Source organism: Vanessa atalanta, chromosome 2, assembly GCF_905147765.1.
Source record: "Vanessa atalanta chromosome 2, ilVanAtal1.2, whole genome shotgun sequence".
Classification (NCBI taxonomy): Eukaryota; Metazoa; Arthropoda; class Insecta; order Lepidoptera; family Nymphalidae; genus Vanessa; species Vanessa atalanta.
In genome coordinates, this window is record NC_061872.1 from 3,234,507 (window position 1) to 3,260,003 (window position 25,497).

The 25,497-nt window shown below is 32.5% G+C and overlaps 2 protein-coding genes across 2 annotated transcripts; both read left to right on the top strand.

The window, feature by feature from the left end:
• Window positions 1–606: 606 nt before the first annotated feature.
• LOC125074417 lies at window positions 607–15,651 on the top strand. Its single transcript, XM_047685761.1, has 8 exons — window positions 607–628; window positions 12,024–12,110; window positions 12,456–12,585; window positions 12,787–12,926; window positions 13,485–13,545; window positions 14,565–14,676; window positions 15,067–15,162; window positions 15,477–15,651. Exons 2-8 carry the CDS (start codon window positions 12,041–12,043, stop codon window positions 15,534–15,536), a joined length of 669 nt encoding a protein of 222 aa, XP_047541717.1. The 5' UTR covers window positions 607–628; window positions 12,024–12,040; the 3' UTR covers window positions 15,537–15,651.
• A 2,259-nt stretch (window positions 15,652–17,910) lies between these two features.
• LOC125068936 lies at window positions 17,911–21,289 on the top strand. Its single transcript, XM_047678329.1, has 6 exons — window positions 17,911–17,932; window positions 18,716–18,872; window positions 19,603–19,748; window positions 20,898–20,958; window positions 21,037–21,157; window positions 21,251–21,289. The coding sequence occupies exons 1-6, from the start codon at window positions 17,911–17,913 to the stop codon at window positions 21,287–21,289; spliced, it is 546 nt and encodes a 181-aa protein (XP_047534285.1).
• Window positions 21,290–25,497: the final 4,208 nt, after the last annotated feature.

Here is a 25,497-nt window from a genome sequence, read left to right on the forward strand (position 1 = left end):
AATATTTTATTATGAAGACGCTGATGCTCAATGCATGATATCGTTGATATCGTCACAGCCATGCGAACTAAACGTCAAATACAAGAAAAATCCTATTTAGGAGAGATTCGAATATATTGGACCTGTTTTTAATTAAAGAAAGCTATATATCGTTTTGTATACTAACTTTTACGAAATTACTGTAATTTGGGATCTCTTTTAATTTATACTTCGAAGTCAATAATATTGATACATATTTCAAAACACACTATTTTCCAATAATAGAAAGACGTTCAAAACACGCCATTTTCCAATTTTGGAACGAGGGAACGAAAATCGAAAATGGTGCGATATCGAAATAGGTATAAACAGAGACTAATATTAGTTTTTAAATTAATTGAAAATATCGAGTCCTATTAGTTATTTATGAAAAACACATAAATATTCGTAACAGCGAACTACGGTGAACGGTGTAAGTTTAATTTATCGAACCATTTTTTAAACGATAACAAAAAAGGCTTATGATCGGATCAGAACTCGCTTTGATCGTATCAGGATTCTTGTTTATTGTTCGTGTAAGTCATTGATAAATAAATAAGTATAAATACTGAACGTTGTGACACTTGAAATACATTTGTGGCAGGACGAGGTAAGCCGAATTTTGCACACATTTTAATGTAGGTTGTGCTTTGTGCCAGCCGTTAGTTACTTTGAATTTTATTGAATTATATTCTTTTAGATTTGCATAATTTATTAATCCTAATGCTGGTAGTTGTGTATAATTAAAATTATGATGTAATTTTTGTATAATTTTACTAGTTGTGGCCAGCGATTTCAGTCATATTTTAGGGGTTGCTCGTCGAGTGTTAGGCGTAGATAAGTAGCCTATGTCCTTCCTCGGCGTTTAAGCTTGCCTTATAGCAAATTTCAATAAATTCAGTTTAGTGGTTTGGCCGTGAAATAGCAAAACAGACAGACAGACAGAACGACAGACAGAGTTACTTTCGCATTTATAATATTAATATAGAAGATGTAATAACCATCTTTTAAAATCCTTTTCAGTTTAGTTACTGTTGAAAATGAGGGTTTCCATTGTCGTTTTTCTGTTCGTGATCGCAGGCGCCTACGCCTTGCCTAAACAACAGATTGGTAAGTCGTTTAGTTACACATTTGTATTTTAATTATGCTAAAAATTTGAAGATTCAATGCGAAAATAAACGATACAGATTTCTACGTTTCTTTAGCTGTATAAACATAGAGTCAGATAGTATACTAGACACAACTCGTATTATAAAACAAAAGGTAGACGAAGCGCGCACAACGTTATAGTGAATATTTCTTGCCTCATTATAATGTTTCGCGCTCCCACGAACCAAAATAACGGTCAAAGATTTATAGATAAGTTATTCCTAGGGACGGATGACAGATGGTAAAACCTAAGTTAAACTTGCGCTCATTAGTATTCAAAATATAAAAAGTTATTTGTTACAGAAACCAAAAATGAACATATTCTAACCGACGAAATTAGAAGGGCCATCGAACAAATCAGAGGAGAAATCATAGCAGCTGGACTGGACCCCCTACACATTGACAGATTTCATATCGCATTGTGGATGACGCCGTAAGTTCGGACTAAATAATTTTGTATTAAAACAATTTGGCACTACTTCTGGGTTTGACTTTATGGAATTTAAACTATAGTTCATTCCACGAGTCGAACTCCTTGCGAACAAAATAATCGTATTAATAACGATTTTGATAATGAAGGTCACGCTCATTAACCAATGATTGTACAAGGGCCCATTTCCTTAAGAAGCTCGTTTCGTGCAATGAGTTGGTGTGATGAGGTACTAAATCGTTTGGTTTTGTCTATTCATAGTTTTCCTTTGCATGATTATACCGTAACTGTTACCGTAACCATATCTGCAGTTTTCAGCAGATATATTAAATTGCACAATACCTTTGTGCATGCCAACTCACATGAAAACATCTTTTTTTCTTTCTTCACAGCTTACTTCACCGCGAAATTTTTATTGATCAGCTTAATTTCACCGGCGCCAGCAATATTGTCATAAACCAGCTCAGCTACGACACTTTACAGAATAGTGTCAAGTTAACTTTTTCCATTCCAGAGCTTCGTCTGTCTATCAGTACGTATAATTTTTCTACATATTAATGTATTGACATACTTCTGCATATTTAACAATTAGAATATAAAAATAATAATTAAAAATAGTTTACGTATAAATTATGAACGCATAGCAATAATACTAGCAGTGTTTTCCCAATAAATAATCTGGGCGAGAAATGAACCAACTCTCTTGTCACCAGTTGAGGCAATAAGACGAAGTACTGCATTATACTTAAGAAAAGTAATTGCACTGTTATTCCCGTTGGTGAAAAGTGAAATTCGAGTAAAAGACAAGTTCGACTGCAATAGTAGATACATATATAATATAAGTCGAATAAATTTAAGTTGATTAATAATTTCGTACTTCTCTCTTTACTGTAGATGAGTCTTATATTATGGCTGGACCCGGACAAAGTGTTCATTTGAACGGCAGGTAAGATTCATATAATTATATATTTAAAAAAAACACACACACACACACACACACGATTAGACAAACATTTTACACATAGATAGACTTATGTAAATAACACTCAACTTTTACTGATGAATTATACATATATGTACGATGTACATATATTATAAACGTTAAATTGCTATCGACGTTCGCAAGCAGATTAATTATGTTTAAAACTATGAAATATATGTTGTAATGTATTCTATATTGTATAATAATCGATTCTTCATATCAATATCATATAAGCATTTAGGTTGAATGTAATATTTGTTAATTACAATATATTTGCACTCCTTCGTAATAAATATGTCATATGTCTCGAGTGTAAGAACGCCATGAGCATGTTGTTTTTTAATATTATTGGCCTTAGTCTTTCTATTATTATTCTTTATTTTGTATGTGCCGGTTAGATGTTTATTTATTATTGCAATTCATGAAAAATCTTTCTTCCAGTCTCATTATTAGACAAGTTCGCCTCGCCGGTGATGTTCGCGTCTCTGAAGGAATTCTCTCCGACATCTCCATTCGAAGCGTTTCGTTGCAATTCAGCATCGGAGAAATTCAGGTATACAACACATCAATCTAAGCCAAAAATTGCGGCTTCAAATTCATTGTCGATTTTTCGTGTGATTCATTCTTTTTATAATTGATCCCATTTAATTATCCACCTTCGAAATCTAAACCTTATGCTAACATGTCATATTTGAAGTCACGTTTACCTTACTACCATATTCTTTCAATATCATTGAAGTAATACGGTACTAAATTTCGAATGGATAGAACATATGGAAGGTAGTCAGATCCCCTCATCAACTCTTGAAGAGCTGATGATCTTCAAATGGCTGATCAGGTCATAGTTTCCTTACCATGTTTTTTCAATATCATTGAAGTAACACGGAGCCAAATTTCAAATCGATAGGACATAATTATGGAAGTTGGTTTTCAATATCTCATCATTTTGTATTTTATGACCATTATTCTGTTCTTTCAGCTCTTCAATAACTTTAGTATTTTTTTCAAATTTTGATTCTTCGTCTTATTTTATAGTCGTAATGAGAGTATGAATCTCATCTCTTAAATCTTGAAGCTCATTCCTTTCTTTACATTTTCTTGTCGCCACAAAAGTACCGGTTCCACAGTAGAACAGACTCCGAACCTTTTGGAGGAATCCCGGTGGATTTTAGTATAATTTTTTTTACTAGAACATATGTTTTTCGTATTTTCACTCACATTACATCGCGTTCAGGATTTAAAGAGAAAGTCTCCAGAAAACTGTATACCGAAATACGTGTAACCATTTCTTCAAATGTTTTTTACTTGACTGATACTTGGGCATGGTACTAATAATTACGGACATCTTTTATAAAAAATGTTAACGATTCATATATTATATTTTCAGTCAAACCTTCGGTTTAACGCCTTTGGAAACGACTACACGGATGAACTAAACTTATTCCTCGGCACCATCATTCCTGAATTTCTGGACAAATACAAGGTAATATATAACAATACATTGTAGGTATATATTAATTACCATATCATCAACATATACATATTTTATGGGTACTGATTCGACTGATTCCGGCCACGGCGATTATTCTCAGAGGCGTCTTAACAACTCAGGAGATTTTACAGATAATCCTTACCCCTATAATGTTATAAGGTCGTATAGCTCGGCGCGGGATTTTAACTCAAGACCTAGCTACTAGACGAGTTGATATCTGTATATATATCCGAAGTTATGTTGATTACTGTTTTGGCACGTCTTTATAATAAATAAATTAAATTTTTTTTTATCATTGCAGGATGAAATTAACCAGGGACTTTCAAAAATCGTTCTGAATTTCCTGAGACAAAATAAGTGAAAATATGACATATATACAGTATGCTGAAGTGAAGCGAGGACTTCTTAACAAATAGGATTTCTTCAAATTGATTTTTTTAAAATATCTTTATTATAATCACTTGTTAAAAGTTTAAATTTGAAAATGTATCAGTAAATAAAAACTATGATATAGTAGAGCCGAAGTGCAAAACTTTTCATTTAAACGAAGAACTCCACAAATTCTGTCCCCGTGACTCCCGTAGTTTCCTCTGAATCTCGTTATTTATCTGTCTATTCGCATTTATAATGTAAATACATTACTACGTCAATAGTATTACATTATTATTTGTTACATTCGTACCATATTCTTCTCGTCATATATTTGATTACGCAATGAGTCACACGCATTGCAAGTTATTCCAAAGTAAGCCTTTGATTAGGGTACCAATTTTCTGTAGTACTAAGCACTACTTGTGGGTCCCAAATTTGTTTATATTTAGATTCACTAGGTCTTAGTCTACAAGCGCTTATCAATATTTGCGAAAAACAGTATACCAACAATACCGAGCGGTGACAGTTAAGAGATCCATAAGAGTGGTCTTAGTGGTACTAATATGTCATAAATGACATCACAACATGAACCGGTGTATCCACCGGATCAAATTTATTCATGCTACAAAAAATCTACGATCATTTGAATGACGAGTTTAAAATATATAGTTTGAATTGGATACGATTGATTCGACACAAATTTTATAGAATTTTAGTAAAGACGGAGTTCATCACTTAAAATTGATCCGATGTCGCTTAGATCTTTTATCGAGCATCTAGAATATGATCCAACGAACTTCTCAAGTGAAGTTCGATCATTATTATAGGAGTTCTTTCCTTCGAAGATATAATGACTAGGTAGTCCTTCTAACCTACAAGGTGACTATTTAAGAGATAGATTTTTACTGCGGTATACTAAAACATAACTCTACATGTACATTAATTATTTTTGTTGTACATATATGTGTTATATCTAGACGAATTTGCAAATCTATTTATTACGATACCTTTCCTAATTTTAGAAGAATTTAAAAAAAGTTTTTTTTTTTACATTAATTTTAATTCGAAATAACTAGTAAATTATATAAGTAGGGTGGCTGAGATTATTGCTAACTCTGTTTGGAACAATCCACATGCGAAAACCGAGGTACCGCTGGTCTCGGGAACGGATTTACCGATTTGGATGCAGCTTTCACTCATATACTGTAATTAACTCGGGGTAACATATATTTTGTTTTATTAAAATCGGTTAATAAATAAAAAAAATATGTCAATTGAAAAAAATATTTATTGCAAAAATGTCATCAACTTTGAAAGGTTAAAACTTTGGTTAATAATATAGTCTGTAAAACGGTTATAATTGACAGTTAATTTGAACACAAAGTTAAAGAAAGCGGCTAATTTCAGTGACCAATGTAAGAATATATATTAAGAAGCAACAGTTAATATCTTGATATCTTTAAATTTATACCTTAATGATTCTTTGGCTCCTAGGTTATAGATTGCGCGAATAGCCATTTTCTGCAGCACAAATATAGTATGGATAGCGGCTGCGTTATCCCAAAGCATAATACCGTAAGACATTATAACATGTGAAAGTAACTGAAATATTCTATGCGAACCGTATCAACATCGTTAAATAATCTAATTTTATTGACCGCAAATGCCGCAGAACTCAGTCTACTCGCCTTTCCGTTAATATGGGGTACCCATTGCAACTTGGTATCAACAGTAGGGTCAAGAAATTCAGTTGATTCAACTGGATCCATGGATTTTACATTTTGCATATTTGGTGTACTAAGTTTTACAATTTTTGTTTTTTTATTATTCAGCCTAAGATTATTTACGCTAAACCAGTGTACTATATCAGAGATAGCATTGTTTACATCGTTATTCTGTACCTGTTTTCTAATAATTTTAAAAACCAAAGAGGTATCATCAGCAAACAATACTATATCATGTTTGTACCCAACAAGAATATCACTATCGGCCAGCTGATGGTAAGTGTTACCATCACCCATCGAAACCGTAAGGAATATTAACCATTAGTTTTGTCCATCATGGGCTCACTCTTCATCCTTCAAACCGGAACACAATACTGAGTATTGCTATTTGACGGTAAAATACGTAACGTAACGGCTTGCACAAAGTCCAACCTTAATTTAATTTTTGCAAAAATTTGGCAACAAGAAATCTGGTACGATCAATCAGAGTTCTGATACAATCATAAGCCTTTTGATTACATATTACCCCATTCACTAAATTGATAATTCTTTTGTTATATAAAAATAATTACTAAAAATAGTTAAACGTAATAATATATTAATAACGTACAAATTATGAACGCATAGACTGCTCGCAGCGTTTTCCCGTTAAACCGCGATGCCAATTTTCTGAAAGTTTCTTTAAATACGTATTATGTCAGCTGACTTTTGTTAACTTCTATCACTTAGATCCTGGTGTTGTTGTTATACATCAAATACTCTTACCTGAGAATAACTTTGAAATTTGAGTTAGAAAATTAATTAAACTTACTATAAGTTAGGCGCAAACTACTTGATGTGGCATTCCTATATAAACTCATAAACGGAACTGATACAGAACCAATTCTTATCACTTTAATTCCGACTCGTATATCGAAAATATCTAAAATACTACGCTGATACCGCTCGTCTAGTGTATTTTGTTTATTTTTATTGTATTATGTCATATGGCGTATTACTTTTGGGTTACGCTGCAGATGTTGAATCTATTTTTATTTTACGAAAGGGTCCAAAGCAGTCCGGTCTATTTATAATCTTGGAGCTAGAGACTCCCTTCGGGATGTTTTGACAGAGTAGGAATATTCACTATTGCGTCACAGTGTACATATTTACATACACATTATGTATATTCACATTAACATTGATCACTTTGATAGAATCAGTGTTAATCATTGTTTGTGCACGAGACGTAAGGATGAGCTTATAACGCCAAGTTTCCTAATCCGCAAAGCCAATAAATCCTTCTTGGGGCAAGGTATCCGTTTCTATAATAAAATTCCACAGATATTTTTAACTTTACCAATTCATAAAGTCAAATCATTTAAAAAAAATACATTAGTAAAGAAGGCATATTATTCTACACAAGATTATATAGATGATAAAAATGCGTGGAACTAATACTTTTTGACTTAATTATATCTATATTATTATAATATTATAAATGCGAAAGTAGCTCTGTCTGTCTGTCTGTCTCGCTTTCACGCCATAACTACTGGACTGATTTAAATAAATTTTGGTATACAAATAGTCTAGAGCCTAAGAAAGAACATAGGCTACTTTTTATTTGGAAAAAAAGTGCTGTAAAGGGTTGAAAAGGGGGATGAATGGTTGTAAGTTGTTGAAAGTATTGTCATTTTTTTTATATTTTAGGCTGTACACTTATGAACTAACATATCATGACACCCACTAAGGAGCGAATTTTGGAAATTCTATCCCTAAAAGGGTGAAATACGGGTTGAACGGTTGTTTTTTTTTTTTTTTGGTTGGAATAATATGCCTTCTTTACTAATGTATTTTTTTAAAATGATTTGACTTTATGAATTGGTAAAGTTAAAAATATCTGTGGAATTTTATTATAGAAACGGATACCTTGCCCCAAGAAGGATTTATTGGCTTTGCGGATTAGGAAACTTGGCGTTATAAGCTCATCCTTACGTCTCGTGCACAAACAATGATTAACACTGATTCTATCAAAGTGATCAATGTTAATGTGAATATACATAATGTGTATGTAAATATGTACACTGTGACGCAATAGTGAATATTCCTACTCTGTCAAAACATCCCGAAGGGAGTCTCTAGCTCCAAGATTATAAATAGACCGGACTGCTTTGGACCCTTTCGTAAAATAAAAATAGATTCAACATCTGCAGCGTAACCCAAAAGTAACGGTTGTTTGGAAGTCCGTAATTTTTTAAGAAACATGAAACTTTATTTAAGGGATACTGATTAAAAAGGAGTAGATACTTAAAAGTGTTTCTACTTATTCTACCCCTACGGGGTTGAAATAAGGGTTGAAAGTTTGTATAGAAGTCCGTCATTTTTTAAGATAGAAACATGAAACTTTATTTTTGGGATAGTGATAAAAAATGAGTAGATATGTATTTAGGCGTTTCTAGATAATCAACCACTAAGGGGCTGAAATAAAGGTGTAAGTTTTTTATGGGAGTTAGTCATTTTTTAAGTTAAAAGCATGAAATTTTATTTTTGTGTTACTGATTAAAATGATTACATACTAATTTAAGCGTTTTTTGATATTCTACCTCAGAGGGTGAAAGTTTTTATGGAAGTCCGACATTTTTTTAAGTTGTAAATATGAGCATTTATTTTTGGGATACTGATTACAAATGATTAAATACGTATTTAAGTGTTTCTAGATATTCTACCTCTAAGGGGTTTAATAGGGGTTGACATTTCTTATATAGGTTAGTCTGGAAGTCCGTCATTTTTGAAGTTAGAAGCATGAAACTTTATTCATGGACTACTGATTAAAAATGAGTACATACGTATTTAAGAGTTTCTTGATATTCTACCTATGAGGAGTTGATTTTATGAAAGTCGGGTATTTATTAAATTCAAAACATGAAACTTTTTATTGGGATACTGATTAAAAATGAGTAGATATGTATTTATTTATCGTTTATGGACATTTTACGCTTAAGGGGAGAAAAAGGAGTTGACATTTCGTATAGAGGTTAGTCTGGAAGTCCGTCATTTTGAAGTTACAAGCATTAAATTTTATTTTCGGGCTACCGATTAAAAATGAGTTGATTCGCTTTTAATCGTTTTTGGGTATTTTACGCCTAAGGAGAAAAATTGGATAGACATTTCGAAAACAGGTTAGTCTGGAAGTCCGTCATTTTGAAGTTAGAAGCTAGAAATTTTATTTTTGGGCTATCTATAAAAATGGGTTGCTTCGCATTTAAGCGTCTACCCCAAGGGCTGAAATACACACCATCGTGGTATACAAAGAGGTATTACATTAACGTAATATTTTAAGTTAATTTGTAAATATATTCTTATTCTACGCGAGCAAAGCCGCGGGTAACAGCTAGTAAATATATACAATTGTATTTTTAACCAACATGCCTTTTTTTTAAATGTTGATATGCATTTAGATCTTGATATGCACTAATTAGCGAAATGATAACATATCTTCCTCTAATCAATACCGTACACCTGAAATGATTAAATTATTTTAAAATATTATCTCATTTAATAAGTATGTAAGACTGTACGTATTATGACGTCTCAAGCACGTGGCAAAGGGAAGTACAGGATATATTGTTGCGCCAATCAAATGACAACTCTATATACTTGCAATAAAGTCTAAATAAATAAAATGGATATTAGTTCCATAAAGCATCAAAGCCAACAGAGCCTCAGTTAGCCATATTATTGTTAATGTATTTAATGTGTAATATATATCGAAAAAAAGATACGGGAAATAATGATTAAGTTAAATGTCTTATACAGAAAGGCTATTGCAATGTATGTTCGCAACTTAATACAAAGGAGGCTACGCGCCCAGTCAACCAAAGTCACTCTGGTCCTCTTGCGCCAACGCCTGCACCTACAAATCATCAACTGTCGAAAAAATCTACCACAGAAGCCCCGACGTATGCTCAAGTTGCATTAAACCAAAGGAAAATAGGAACCCAAGAGACGCTAACAAGTAGAATAAAGATATCGTTTTGTTTACCTACTTTCACAAGTCAATAATATTCCTGATACATATTTTAACATACTTTTTTCCAGAGGTTTTCTTTTGGATCGATATGCTATGATATGAACCAGCTTAATTGTACCATAGGTAAGGTAAATTTTACCAACTACAGTTTAGTAACTTAAATACAACCTAATATTTGACCGATTATTTGACAGAGACAGAGACTAATATTAGTTTTTAAATTCATGGGAAATATCAAGTCGCAGCCTTATTATTTATTTATGAAAAATACACATATTCAAAACAACGAACTACGGTGTACAGTGTAAGTCTAATTTATCGAACCATTTTTTTAAACGATAACAAAAAATAAAGAATAATCAGTTCAGTTAAAGGGGTTTGTAATCGATATGATCGTATCAGAACTCGCTTTGATCGTATCAGGATTCTTGTTTATTGTTCGTGTAAGTCATTGATAAATAAATAAGTATAAATACTGAATAATGTGGCACTTGCAATACCTTTGTGGCAGGACGAGGTAAGCCGAATTTTGCACACATTTTAATGTAGGTTGGGCTTTGTGCCAGCGGTTAGTTACTTTGAATTTTATTTAATTATGTACTTTTAGATTTGCATAATTTATTTTCTATAATCTATAAATTTGTGTAAAATTAAAATTATGATGTATTTTTTATATAATTACTATTTATTGGTCGCGACTTCAGTCATGTTTTATATAAGAAGCCTTTGTCCTTTCTCGGAGTTCAAATTTGCCTCATAACAAATTTCAATCAATTCAGTTTAGTGGTTTGGCCGTGAAGGAGCAACAGATAGACAGACAGACAGAGTTACTTTCGCATCTATATATATAATAAAATCGTAACTGATCGAAATCTGTACATAGAAGATATTTGAGATAAAGTAATACTATTTTTGAGCCGAGATGGCCCAGTGGCTAGAACGCGTGCATCTTAACCGATGATTTCGGGTTCAAACCCAGGCAGGCACCACTGAAATTTCATGTGCTTAATTTGTGTTTATAATTCATCTCGTGCTCGGCGGTGAAGGAAAACATCGTGAGGAAACCTGCATGTGTCTAATTTCAACGAAATTCTGCCACATGTGTATTCCGCCAACCCGCATTGGAGCAGCGTGGTGGAATATACTCCAAACCTTCTCCTCAAAGGGAGAGGAGGCCTTTATCCCAGCAGTGGGACATTTACGGGCTGCTAATGCTAAAAAAAAAATACAATTTTTTGTCTTTTTTTTATCTGTCCGTTTGTTACCGCTAATCACGGAAACGGCTTTAACGATTTCGATGCGGTTTTCACTGATATACTGTAGTAACCATGGGGTATGGGGTAACATAATATAGCGTTAGTTTTATTAAAATCGATATGTTATGGAACCAGGGCTGATGAGGTAAAACCTTTTGAAAGAGTTCCAGCGGTGTTACGTCATCCCTTTGCGTTTGAAAATAAATATACTATAAGTATAAATGGGTGCTGCTGAAATAACTTTATTTTAATGCCCCGATTGTTTCTCATTAAAAAAAATCGTTTACTTTTAAGCGAGTCCAGTGCACACGGTTAGCTCTATGTGGCTCTGTTGCGTGTTCGCAACTGCAAAAAAATCTATGCTTTAATCCCCGACGGCACTACGTGTAATATCGTGCAATACACAATAGTTAGACAAATACTTATTGGGAACTACAATGCCACGACAGAATTAAAAGACACACAGATATGTCAACCATATAATACTCTTACTTTTGAGGCTTAAAATCACGCGAACGAAGTCGCGGGCACCAGCTACTTTATAATATTAATATAGAAGATGTAATTAAAATCTTTTAATATCCTTTTCAGTTTAGTTACTGTTGAAAATGAGGGTTTCCATTGTCGTTTTTCTGTTCGTGATCGCAGGCGCCTACGCCTTGCCTGAACAACAGATTGGTAAGTCGTTTAGTTACACATTTGTATTTTAATTATGCTAAAAATTTGAAGATTCAATGGTGCGAAAATAAACGATACAGATTTCTACGTTTCTTTAGCTGTATAAACATAGAGTCAGATAGTATACTAGACACAACTCGTATTATAAAACAAAAGGTAGACAAAGCGCGCACAACGTTATAGTGAATATTTCTTGCCTCATTATAATGTTTCGCACGCCCACGCCCCAAAATAACGGTCAAAGATTTATAGATAAGTTATTCCTAGGGACGGATGACAGATGGTAAAACCCAAGTTAAACTTGCGCTCATTAGTATTCAAAATATAAAAAGGTATTTGTTACAGAACCTAAAAATGAGCGTATTATAACCAACCAAATTAGAAGAGCCATCGAGCAAATCAGACGAGAAATCAGAGCAGCTGGACTGGACCCCCTATACATTGATAGAAATGATTTTGAATTCTCGATGTCGCCGTAAGTTCGGACAAAATAATGTTGTATTAAAATTATTTGGCACTTATTTTGGGTAAGCTTAATGAAATTTTAACTATAGTCCATTCCACGAGTCGAACTCACTGCGAACACACTAATGATGATATTGGTAATGAAGATTACGCTCATTAAACAACGATTGGATCAACTTACATGAAAACATCTGTTTTTCTTTTTTCACAGCTTCATTCGTGTCGAGGGCTTAATTGATCAGCTTACGTTCACCGGCGCCAGCAATATTGTCATAAACCAGCTCAGCTACAACATATTTCAGAATAGCGTCAGGTTTACTCTTTCCATTCCAGAGCTTCGTCTGTCTATAAGTATGTATCATTTTTCTTAATAATTTTAACATAAAAATAATAAGTAAAGATAGTTGACGTACAAATTACGTACGCATAGCAGTTTATTATTCCTAACGGTGAAAAGTGAAATTCGTCACAATTCGTGTGATAGTCAAATTCGACTGCAATAGACATCGATTGGTTACGCGATATGGATATGGATACGCGTTCTAACCACCCAGTGGTTAGAACGCGTGCATCTTAACCGATGATTTCGGGTTCAAACCCAGGCAGGCACCACTGAATTTTCATGTGCTTAATTTGTGTTTATAATTCATCTCGTGCTCAGCGGTGAAGGAAAACATCGTGAGGAAACCTACATGTGTCTAATTTCAACGAAATTCTGCCACATGTGTATTCCGCCAACCCGCATTGGAGCAGCGTGGTGGAATACGCTCCAAAAACCTTCTCCTCAAAGGGAGAGGAGGCCTTTAGCCCAGCAGTGGGAAAATTTACAGGCTGCTAATTAATGCTAAAAAAAAGACATCGATTGAGTTTAAGTTGAATAATAATTTCGTATTATTTTCTTTACTTTAGATAAGTCAAGTGTTACCGTTCACATGTTTGGAAACGAATACAATGCAGAATTGAATGGCGGGTAAGATTCATATTTAACAAACACACAAAAAATATATATATCAATATCGGTCTTTAGAAGGAGTTCAATAACACGCACACACATTGAAGAGTTATGTACACATATTATAAAAAATAAATGATTGCGACGTCGATGTCCGCAAGCAGATTATTTTATATTGATTTTGAAATGTATGATATATTTTGTAATTTATTCATATGAAGTTAGTTATAATTTCCTTAATTACTAATAAAATCAAAACTTAATATCAATAGCAAATTTTATTAGTATTAAATGTTTTTCGGCGTAAATCAAAACTCATGGGTTATTATATAAGCATTTAAGTTGAATGTAATATTTGTTATTTATGTTTCAACGGCTGCTTCAGAATATATTTATGATAATATAATTTTATGTTAATACAGATGAATATACAAAAATATTCCATAAAAGCTGATAAACTTACTATTGATACAATAAATAAGAATAAACTTGTAGTCCTTACTTTCCATTTGCATACGGTACAGAGAACGTTTTTGGGCAATGGTATACGCATATATAATAAGATAAGGGATAATATAAATAATTAATTTACCATTCACAAAATTTAAAAAGTTTACTGAGACTTAAATAACAAATGAATCTTACTATTCATTAAATAATACTTTTTAGAAAAAAATGATTAGGCTCGGGTTCCATCACAGGACACTAATTATAATTAGTATAACAAATAACAATAATGATTGTAAAAAACAACATTGTAAATCAGTTTGTTTGAAAAGAGCAACTATGCGAGTTTCTTGCCATTTCTTCTCGCTGGAGGCTGCTTTTCGAAACGGTGTTAGTAATTGTATATTGACGATTCAAAAACGCTTCACGGTGAAGTTTCCTTAAATAAAATTTATTTGATTTGTTAATATATATTTTGATTTAATTTGTTAATATGCATACATGTTTTTTTTTTTTTAAATATTATTAGTCTTAATCTTTCTGTTAGACGCTTATTTAATAATTTAATTCATGATAAATCTTTCTTCCAGTCTCATTATTAGACAAGTTCGTCTCGCCGGTGATGTTCGCGCCTCTTTAGGAATTATCTCCGGCATCTCCATTCGAAGCGTTTCGTTGCAGTTCAGCATCGGACAAATCCAGGTACGTCTCAGAAGAAGGTTTCCTCTTCCTCGTATACATTTTGTCATATAACTTTCCACCAATCTACACGAGAAAAGTGTGGTGACATAATATCTAAAGCTATGTCCTCAACTGAGAGGTGGCCTTTGTCTAATAGTGAAACATTTATGGGATGTTAGTGTAATTGAGGAGGGAAAATGGTCAGATAACGTGACCATAAAATGGTACCTTCTTCGAGTTCTCACGTACCTCGCGTTCAGTGGTTAAAGAGAAAGTCTCGAGAAAACTTTATACCGAAATACGTGTAACCATTTCTTCAAATGTTTTTTACTTGACTGATACTTGGGCATGGTACTAATAATTATAGACATCTTTTACAAAAATATTAACGATTTTAAATTATTTTTTCAGTCAAATCTTCAGTTGAACGCCTTAGGAAACAACTACTCAGATGAACTAAATCAATTCCTCGGCACCACCATTCCTGAAATTCTGAGCAAATACAGGGTAATATATTACAATATATAATAGGTATACATATATTACCATATCATCAACATATACATATTTTATGGGTACTGATTCGACTGATTCCGGCCACGGCGGTTATTCTCAGAGGAGTCTTAACAACTCAGGAGATTTTAGAGATAATATACCTACCATTACACTTATAATGTTATGGGGTCGTATAGCTCGGCGCGGGATTTGAACTCAAGACCTAGCTACTAGACGAGTTGATATCTGTCTATATCCGAAGTTATATTGAATACTGTTTTGGCACGTCTTTATAGTAAATAAATTAAAATGTTTTATAATTGTAGAATGAAATCAACCGGGAGCTTTCAAAAATTGTCCTGGATATCCTGAGACAAATAATGTAGTATGCTGAAGTGAATCGAATTAACAAAGAGGATACCTTCAAATTGCTTTTCAAACATATCTTCATTACAATCACTTGTTAAAAGTTTAAAATATATAATTAATCAGTAAATAAAATCTGCGATATAATAGAGACCAAACGCTTTTTTTTTACTTAAACTGAGAATTCAACAAAATATACTGTCCTCGTGACTTCCGTAGTTTCCGATTAATATCTTTATTTATTAGTTTAACAATATTTAAAACTCTGAATATTAAAAAAAACTAACGACGTATGGGGCATTTCGGTAAAATATATTAATAACATCATACACGATATTGCTCCGTATATAGCAGTAATTTTTAGCAAGAGTTTGGACACGTGTTCATTTCTTCAATTGTTTAAATGTATTAAAGTTTTACCACTTCATAAATCTGGAAACAAGGAAGCGATCCCAGTAATCATAGGACTATTTTTATTAGCATTAGCATTAGCATTAGCAGCCTGTAAATTTTTCCACTGCTGGGCTAAAGGCCTCCTTTCCCTTTGAGGAGAAGGTTTGGAGCATATTCCACCACGCTGCTCCAATGCGGGTTGGCGGAATACACATGTGGCAGAATTTCGTTGAAATTAGACACATGCAGGTTTCCTCACGATGTTTTCCTTCACCGCCGAGCACGAGATGAATTATAAACACAAATTAAGCATATGAAAATTCAGTGGTGCCTGCCTGGGTTTGAACCCGAAATCATCGGTTAAGATACACGCGTTCTAACCACTGGGCCATCTCGGCTCATTTTTATTATCTTTAAGTAAAATATTCGAAAAAAAAAAACATTTCAAATCAACTCGTTCACTTCGGTATAAATACTATTTTTCATAGTGAGCAATTCGGTTTTACAAGACGTCGCCCGATAACTGATGCGGAAATGGCACTTCTCAAACATATTTACGATGCATGGGAAAAATCACAGAAGGATATTGATGTATTCTGTGTTACGAGACGGTATTAAAATTATTATATTATAAAAGATTGTATATAGATTAGAGGATAAGTAATTTCCTTTGTGGTCTAGCATAGCTCATAAGGCTGTCCATAACAAACTATTATATATAACTAGCCATTGGATGTTGCTTCCAGAAAATTCTTTTGGATGTTGGCAAAGTTTTAAATCCTCGAATACCGTGAAACCCGAAATACCGTCAGTTGATACTACGTCTAGTTTCTCTCTATTCGTATCTTATTTTTAAGTTCTTATAGGAATCTGCATTATGAACTCAAAATTAATCTATTAGATTACTATTTCAAGTAACTATGGATAACAAAAATACTTGTCGTAGCTTATTTGAAATAGGAATATTTTGTTTTTAGTTATACATTTTGTTAACATATGCGGGATTTGTGTTTATATCGGATACCTTTAGAGGCACCACACTAGTTCTTCAGTAGATTCTCGTGTAAGCTTATCTGAATGATTCCATCCACTTGTCATTTACCATCAAACATAATGTATTGTTGTGATCTGGGTTAAAGGGTGACTTGGGCTTGCATTTTATATGTAAATATGATTTCAATTCAATAGTTAATACCACATTCACGTAACAAGCTATGTTGGTAGTTTTGTATGATGTACCGGTCTGAATAGGATGGAAAATAGGAACTTGAAATAGAAAAAACAATATTAAATTTATATAGCTATTTATCTTTTATTATATTCCATAGCGATATGACGATTCATATGCTGCAATCAAAGTAAGATTTTAAAACTCGTTTTACGATTTGTCGATTTTTTGTCTTAATACCATTCTTAACTGATAATATTAGATTAAATTGATTGCGGCTATCATTAACTAATATTAATGTCACTGTGTTAACGCGCTCTGTGATTGCTTTGGAATTGGTAATAAACTAAAATTTGGTAAGTCTTATATTAAATTTAATATTTTATTTATAATTCCATATTGCAATGTTATGAAAGTTTTATACTAATATATCAACAATGGATTTCTATAATTCCAATGTATTAAGCTTGTATTAATGGTGGAAATAAAATATAAATCACGTAGATAAATTTTCATTTCAAAAACGTATCTAAGCATCCAAATAGCTGCTTTAGTTTTCCAGTATTTATTTTATCGATATCAAGTAGCCAATATCAATTGCTGAATGAATTTATCCATGAGTCGTACTACACTACGAATGGTGTCTAATTATCTGAAGGATAGGTAGAATGTTATGTTATAGATAACCTATCGAAGTCAAATTAACTTTTATTCAAGTTAATGGTCTGATTGCAGGTGCAAAGATGCGTAGGGAACTTATATTTCTAGTACTTCTAGGCTTTGCTTCGTCATTGCCATTGGCGTCAGATCAAAATGACAGAGTATCATTAATCATGGAAAGTTTACAAAATGCAGGTACGTGAAAATATTTCGAATGTGAAAAATAAAATAACAGTTTATATTTCATTATCACCAACATCATAATCTTCATCATCATCAACGTTATCATCATTTATATTATTATCATTCGGTTGTGTACTTACTCTATTTATTTGCAAGAGAAGGTTGTGACAGATGCAAACCATCCACAATCAATTTTTTTCATTTTTTTTTTGTTTTACTTTTGAGTTAACAAATAATAAACATTTGCGTGGCTTATTAGACTAAATGATTATTAATTAATAATAAACTAATTGTATTTAATAGAACATAGTAATAATTTAAAAGAAGTAATATGTTTCATACGGACAAAGTAGCATTGTAAAGGGATTCATTAATAAGTTATAATTGTAGAGGATATTATTTTCAGTAAAAGGGGTGTGATAACATATGAAGATGAAGATTTTTATCTCTTTATATTAATAACGAAATCTGTGACGTTCCATCGTAGAATATTTATTTATATGCAAATATTTGAATTAAAACCTTTCTTAAGACTGAACAAAAAGTGAATTTTATACACTGGTATAAAATTAGGTACTGACCTAATAATTTGATTTAAAGTTCACTCACTAACAAAAACAGGTTCTGACAAAACCCGTTCTGACAGTTAGACAGCAGCTTAGCTTTATATCTTTTGACAGGAATTGATGCCACACTAAAATTCACCGAGAGTGATGGAGTAAAAAACGTCTAAAATCACAAATTGCGCAGAATTATTTGATGGTAACATTAATAATAATAAATTGTATTTTACAGAGGTAGGTTCAAGAATCGGTCTCGTTGAAAGCATAGTCCTAGCAGTGCTTGAAGTTTTGAGAAACCTGATTAAAAATGGCTCAGAAAATTTCCCTGTTCTTGATCCTATATTAGTGGAAAATATTCATTTAAACGAGAGTACTTTAAATTTGCCGAAGTAAGTGATATTTTATTGGACAAAAAGTTATGCAACATAACTGCCTATTTTAATTTCTAAGAAGTTTAGAAACGTCTTCCGTCAAGTTATTTGCACGTTTAACCGTGACTAAGGTGTCATTAATTCTAATATAATGTTTCCTCATTTCCCTATTTTTTTTATGGTTTTAAGATTTGGTGGTTTTGGAGTTTTATAATTGCGAATTTATTTTGAGAAGGCCCTTTATTTTAACTTTGGCCAACAATTTTCAATATTTTATTTTCTGGGTTCTAGAGTCTAGAGTTCTGTGTTTTAGAAGGATAAATAAACCAGCGTAGTTACAGGTACAGGAGACGTAACGTCGTCGTCCCATTTTTAGCAACATATGGTAGGTGTAAAGATTTTACGTATCGCAGTCCCAGTTTCTATGAGTGAAGGTGGCTAATAAGTGGTAGATTTATTCGGCTGCCGTTAAGACTGAGCACAATTAGGGGTTTGGTTCGTCTTATGTTTATTAGTGAAAATGAAGAAAATATCGCGATAAAAATTGCGAATGTCGTACTAATGACTATCAAACGTTCATTCGTTACGCAGCATTTGAGCAGCGTCACGGAACAAGAACCAAACTTTTATTAAGTGGAAAAGCTTGAAGCTGAGCGATTGAACTTTTAAATACTATTACTGTTAACTGTATTTAGATGTTATTGTTATTTAATGCTTGAATTAAATTATATATTTTATATTTTTATAGCTCTCACATCACTATCGACGATTTGACAATAAGTGATATTAGCACCTTTGAGATGGAAGAGATCAAGTTTTCCATGGCGTCTTTGTTGCTTCAGAGATATAAATTGGACTTCAATTTAGTAATCCCAGTTGTAAATGTCAATACGAGTAAGATATTCAAGTTAATTTTTTTTTAAAACAAACTTCTTTTAATGAATCTAGTGATTCAATTAAATTTAGTATAGATACTAGATTATGATTTTACTCACGTCCATAGTATCTGCAATATATCAGCTTAATCTGTCTCGTGGAACTGATTTAAAATTACAATTCGAAGTATTAGGACACACATAAAAACAGATGAAATCATAAAATCCCTACTTTGTGGTAGGACTTCGTGCAAGGCTGTCTGCGTTGGTACCACCGATAGATTTGTGCATCAGTTATTCTAATCCCAAACAGCAATACCTAGTAATGTTGTGTTCCGGTTTTAAGACTGAGTGAGCCAGTGTAACTGCAGGCATCAGGGACAAAACATCTTAGGTCCCAAGGTTGGTCGCGCATTGGTGTGATATAAGAAATTGTTAATATTCCTTACAGCGCCAATGTTTTGTTGTCAATGGTGACGACTGATCATTGTGTGGCCGATTTGCCTTTCCGCATATCTAATACAAAAAAAAAAGATTTATAAAAGTCTAGTTGCTGATGTAAATCATCAAGTCTAAGTCCTAAGTGTGTTAATACGGTGCCGTTAACAAATATTTTTAGCCCATATCAATGAAAAAATAAATAAAGACATTTTATGCTTAAATATGTCTTTTCGAGTAATTTTTGGAAGAGGTTAGATTATATACACAAGCATTAGCAGCCCGTAAATGTCCCACTGCTGGGATAAAGGCCTCCTCTCCTTTGAGGAGAAGGTTTGGAGCATATTCCACCACGCTGCTCCAATGTGGGTTGGCGGAATACACATGTGGCAGAATTTCGTTGAAATTAGACACATGCAGGTTTCCTCACGATGTTTTCCTTCACCGCCGAGCACGAGATGAATTATAAACACAAATTTAGCACATGAAATTTCAGTGGTGCCTGCCTGGGTTTGAGCCCGAAATCATCGGTTAAGATGCACGCGTTCTAACCACTGGGCCATCTCGACTCACATACACAAAAATCCTCTTAAATATAGCAGTAAAAAGTTTCTATGTTTTTGACGTTTTGTTTATTCTTTTTTTTTTTTAATTACTCTTTCCGTTTCTACTAATGGATTTAAGAATTGTGTTAAATGTTTCGGATTAATACATATGTAATTAATTTTAGGTAGCTACGATTTGTCATTAAGAGTATTTGGTGGTGATGTTTATGGAAAAGGAGACATGAAGTAAGAATTTAAATACTTGTCTTAAATTGTTTTTATTTTTTAAATACGTGACCAATCAAATGGACGAATTTTTTTTAGACTACAGATCATAAAACCAAGGGTACATGGTTACTTCGTAATTGGATTTAGAACAAGTGAGGGTGGTATTTTCATAGTCTTGCACGAATGCAAAATCAAAATTGGATTGGATTCTTTTGAGGTATGTATACTATTTTGCGCACGCATACTTTGGTCACGTATGAATAAATTATTGTTTATTTGCATACTCGGTAGTTTCCGCGGCTTCATCTAGGATGAAAAAGCCTATCTTATGTGCTATTCCAGAGTATAATCGATCTCTGTGCCAAATTTCATTGAGTAACAAACATCCATATATCAAAACTTTCGTATTTTTAATATTAAGTTAGTATTACAAGTCGTTGATATTGTTTTGTAAGGTTTATTATTTGTTTTAGCCTGTAATTACTGGTATGTTCAACAATCAAGCTAGCAGTGATTTTGTTTCTGCTTTTTTGAAAAATTTAGTCAAAGAAATGTTGGAATTTTTCGAGGTGAGTTTTTTTGGTGTTTTTTAGAAAATTAAATAATTGTAGTTTTGTTATAATAACGTTTGTTAAATTAAAAATTATTATCAAGGCCTTAATTATATACAAAATAAAATAAAAAAATGTTGCTTTACAAATCATGACCGCGTGGAATGGTGGCAAGAATGCTAGCAGCATTGCCCCGTTAAATTACAATTCCGATCCTCTAGGGGAAAAACGATCAAACCATCCTGTCACCAGTTAATAAGGCGATGTGCTCATACTACTACCTCAAAGTCCAAATCTTTCAATTGCAAATGAGACAAAGACATCATTTGCTATAAGAGACGAATATTTGGATCGTTTGTTCACTTCAGATTTTTCTGTGACGACTTAACAGTTTACCTAATACAAGAGGAGGCCAGTGCGTCAAGGAATGTGATGTCGCACACTAGAGCACGTCCTTATTCCTAGGGAACCAGTGTCCGTCTATTACGACTAGTTCTACGGAGCTCAAAAAGAACATTAGTTTAAATTATCTTAAAATTGTTGTTTTAAATTAATTATTTTCAATTTTCAGGAGGAGATATCATACATCCTAAGCGTGATAGTTCTTATAGTTGGAAATCTAGTATTGTATGAATTCGACTTGGCCAGCTTACTTCCTTTCGTATAGCGTCAACACAACTATTAAATTAAAAAATAAATCTTAAAATTAAAACTCCGGCAAAATAAGTCTTTATTTTCCTGATTATTGTCATATAAATAAACCACCAAAATAAATACTACGAGACCTACATATATTTTGTTCAAATATATAATGTAATTGAAAATGACGTCAGAAATAAATTGTATTAAAATTGTCATTCATTTGTTTTATCATTCGCTAAACATATAAATGATTACCAATACTTATTTATTTAATGAATATTATGAAGAGTTAAATTTTGTTTCTTTGTATTACTTAGTGCTTGTCTAATTAATATTTATATCAAACACACATACTAAAATTTTCATAATATATCAGATTAACATTATCTTATATGATATATGAGTACACCGTAAAGACCGTAAGTTATAATACTTTACTTTATGCTCAATATTTAAATTTGAAATAATATTAAGAAAATTATTATTTATTATTTATTTTTCTTTACAATGTCTGTGTTATTTGTTCAATTCTCAAGCGACATCTGTGTCATAGTTTTGTATATTCGTTTGTCCATTCTATGTAAAACTAGAACTGAAAACATGAATTCGCTTGTGTAGTACAGATGGCGCTGTTTTGTTGATTTTAAATTGTTCTTATTTCAAATGTTATTTTAATTAAGAATAACGTTTATCGTAAAAATTGTTGATATTATACCTGAAAATAAAATATATATTTAATAATTATTTTAAATTTTTAGTACACTCCTTAATATTACTTTCGCACTTGGAAAACAACACGAATAGCAAATGTTGTTTGTTGAATAAGGTAACAATAATTTGTTTATTAAATAAATGATTTAAAATAATAATAATTTATTTAATAAAGCAATTTGTCTGTTAACATTCCGTTCAGTAGCATTCCATTGTTACTGCTAACATAATAATATAACAATGTTCCTAATTTGAACGAGTTACGTAAACTCATATTAAATATTTCATTCCAAATAATATCCTTTATAGGATGATAAAGATTACAATGTTAATCCTAACATATTATGTCAGATAAGAGTAAGATATAAAATCAAATTTCGTTGCCCCGTAAACTTCGTATAACGGTGTTTATGCCCATTTTATAGGATAAAATTTTGATTAAGTAACATTTCATTTACGTTGGATATTCAAAATCTGTAATTGCTTAAGTTGGTTCGGTTTTGAGATTTATCTTATTAATTAAATTTTAGTGGTGCAATAAAGTTTTCCTAGTTTTCCTAGTGGTATGCGTGAAACACTATCATATTCAGAATTGGGCTGCTACTGAAATGTCTAAAATAATTAGTAACTTTTTTTAAGTGCCATGGCACTTGGTATATTGCTTAGTTTTAAAAAATAATGTTGCTACATTTTTTTGAGATTGCCATTAGTAGTTTCATGGAGCAGATTTTTATGTTATAAAATTTATTGAAAGCCACAAAGTAACTTGACTGCCTTCTGTTTAAACGCTAGATATGACGGCTAACCTGGGGTTTGAACACATGACCTCAAGCCGATAAATAAAGTTATCGGGTTTTTCCATCAAAAATTCTCAGTAACATTCCGCAGTCTGGAAGTTGGAAGCGTGTATATTTTTGTGCCTCGGAAAGCACATCAAGCCTTTGGTAATTCTATTGGGTCTTGAAGGAATTGATCATCGGATTGTGAGGGTGAGGGAATAGGGAGTGCACCTGTCTTTGCGCACAAACTTGTGCACTATAGTAATAATGTTCTTCGTAGTTGAATCGGTCAGGACGACATTATCATCAAAACGCTAAATGACGCTGCAGTTCTTAGACTTCAATCGTTATATTCGGACAGGAAGGGAACATCTGCTAGATTTAGCTCGAAGCTACAAAGAAGTTTTTTTTCCCGTAATAGGTCCAATTTTTAGAAGCTGATGCTTAACATCATTTGGTGGTCATCATTCACTTGATAGTAGGGAATTGTGCTAGTCTATCTGGGAAGGTACCACAGACTTATCAGATATTCTAGCGCTAAGCAGCAGTATCCAGTGTTGTTGTGTTCCGGTTTGAAGGATGAGCGAACACGTAATTACAGGCTCAAGGGCTATAACATCTTAGTTCCCAAGGTTGGTGGCACATTGGCGATGTAAGGAATGGTTAATATTTCCTACATCGCCATTGTCTATGGGCAGTGGTGACCACTTACCATCAGGTGGCCCATTTTCTCGTCCACCTACGTAAATCATTAAAAAAAATCGCCGTTCAGTATTAACACACGATGTGCAATTATCCTCGTATTTAATTCAGTGCTTATTTATTCATATTTATCAAGGCCAATATTATGAAGGCGAATATCTATCTGTCCGTCTGTTGCTCATTCTCGGCCAAACCATTGAGCCGACTTTGATGAAATTTAGGATGAAGTAATCTTGAAGTCCATAAAGGACATAGGCTACTTCTGTGCTTAGCAGATGATGACCAACTCCTGAAATGCGGGTGTAACCCCATTGCTAGTTGTTAATAAAATCAGTATTCCTAATCAGCAATGGACTTGTTTTTATAAAAAAACAGAAGCTTATCACACTGAAATAGAGATAAGATAAATAAATTAGTATTTGGAATTATCCAAATCCTAATTTGATTTGATAAGAATTAATACAGGTTTATAAAAATATCAAGTTAAATTTAATATTACTATATTTAATAAAACTTTTAACATTGATTGAAAATATAAAATATTAATTCAGAAGATATTTTGAACTATATATTTTATGGGCAAGACAAAAACATCTAGACTAAGGAATTTGTGCTCACTAAGCCCGCTTGGATAGTAAACTTCTATTACGCATTTTAACGCTAAAAAGTAAAAATTAATTAATACATTTTTTTTTTAAACTATGAGTGAGGTAGTGTAAGCAAAAGGTATTTAACATCTTAGTTCCCAAGTTTGGTGGTACAATTGCAACATATGGATGATAGCCACCTACCATCAGGTGAGCCAATCCCAAACAGCTAAGCAAAACTGCTCGCAGACTTTCTTAACCAAGTATTATTTACGAATAACTTTTCAGAAATCAGCTGCATCTTCTAGTATACGTTTTATTTATATATATATAATATATTTATTTATTATAAATGTATTATTTTTTTTTATATTTATTAACATACGAATTGATAACATTAAGTGCTTAAATATATATGCAAATATGAATTAAAAATAAATATTGTATAAATCTTGACCGCGTGGAATGATGGCAAGAATGCTAGCAGCATTTCCCCGTTGAATCGCAATTCCGATTCTCTGGGCTAAAAACGAAATTTTTATATTGATTTTTCAGTTGAGCAATATTTGTAATAATTTTCTTTGT

Bases quoted from the DNA above. Each gene is read 5' to 3' on its own strand.
- LOC125074417 (XM_047685761.1), top strand. From the start codon at position 12,041: ATGAGGGTTTCCATTGTCGTTTTTCTGTTCGTGATCGCAGGCGCCTAC. The intron at 12,586-12,786 runs GTAAGTTCGGAC...CTTTTTTCACAG, and splicing joins TTTGAATTCTCGATGTCGCC to CTTCATTCGTGTCGAGGGCT. The intron at 13,546-14,564 runs GTAAGATTCATA...TCTTTCTTCCAG, and splicing joins AATGCAGAATTGAATGGCGG to TCTCATTATTAGACAAGTTC.
- LOC125068936 (XM_047678329.1), top strand. From the start codon at position 17,911: ATGGAAAGTTTACAAAATGCAG. The intron at 17,933-18,715 runs GTACGTGAAAAT...TGTATTTTACAG, and splicing joins GGAAAGTTTACAAAATGCAG to AGGTAGGTTCAAGAATCGGT. The intron at 20,959-21,036 runs GTAAGAATTTAA...AATTTTTTTTAG, and splicing joins TATGGAAAAGGAGACATGAA to ACTACAGATCATAAAACCAA.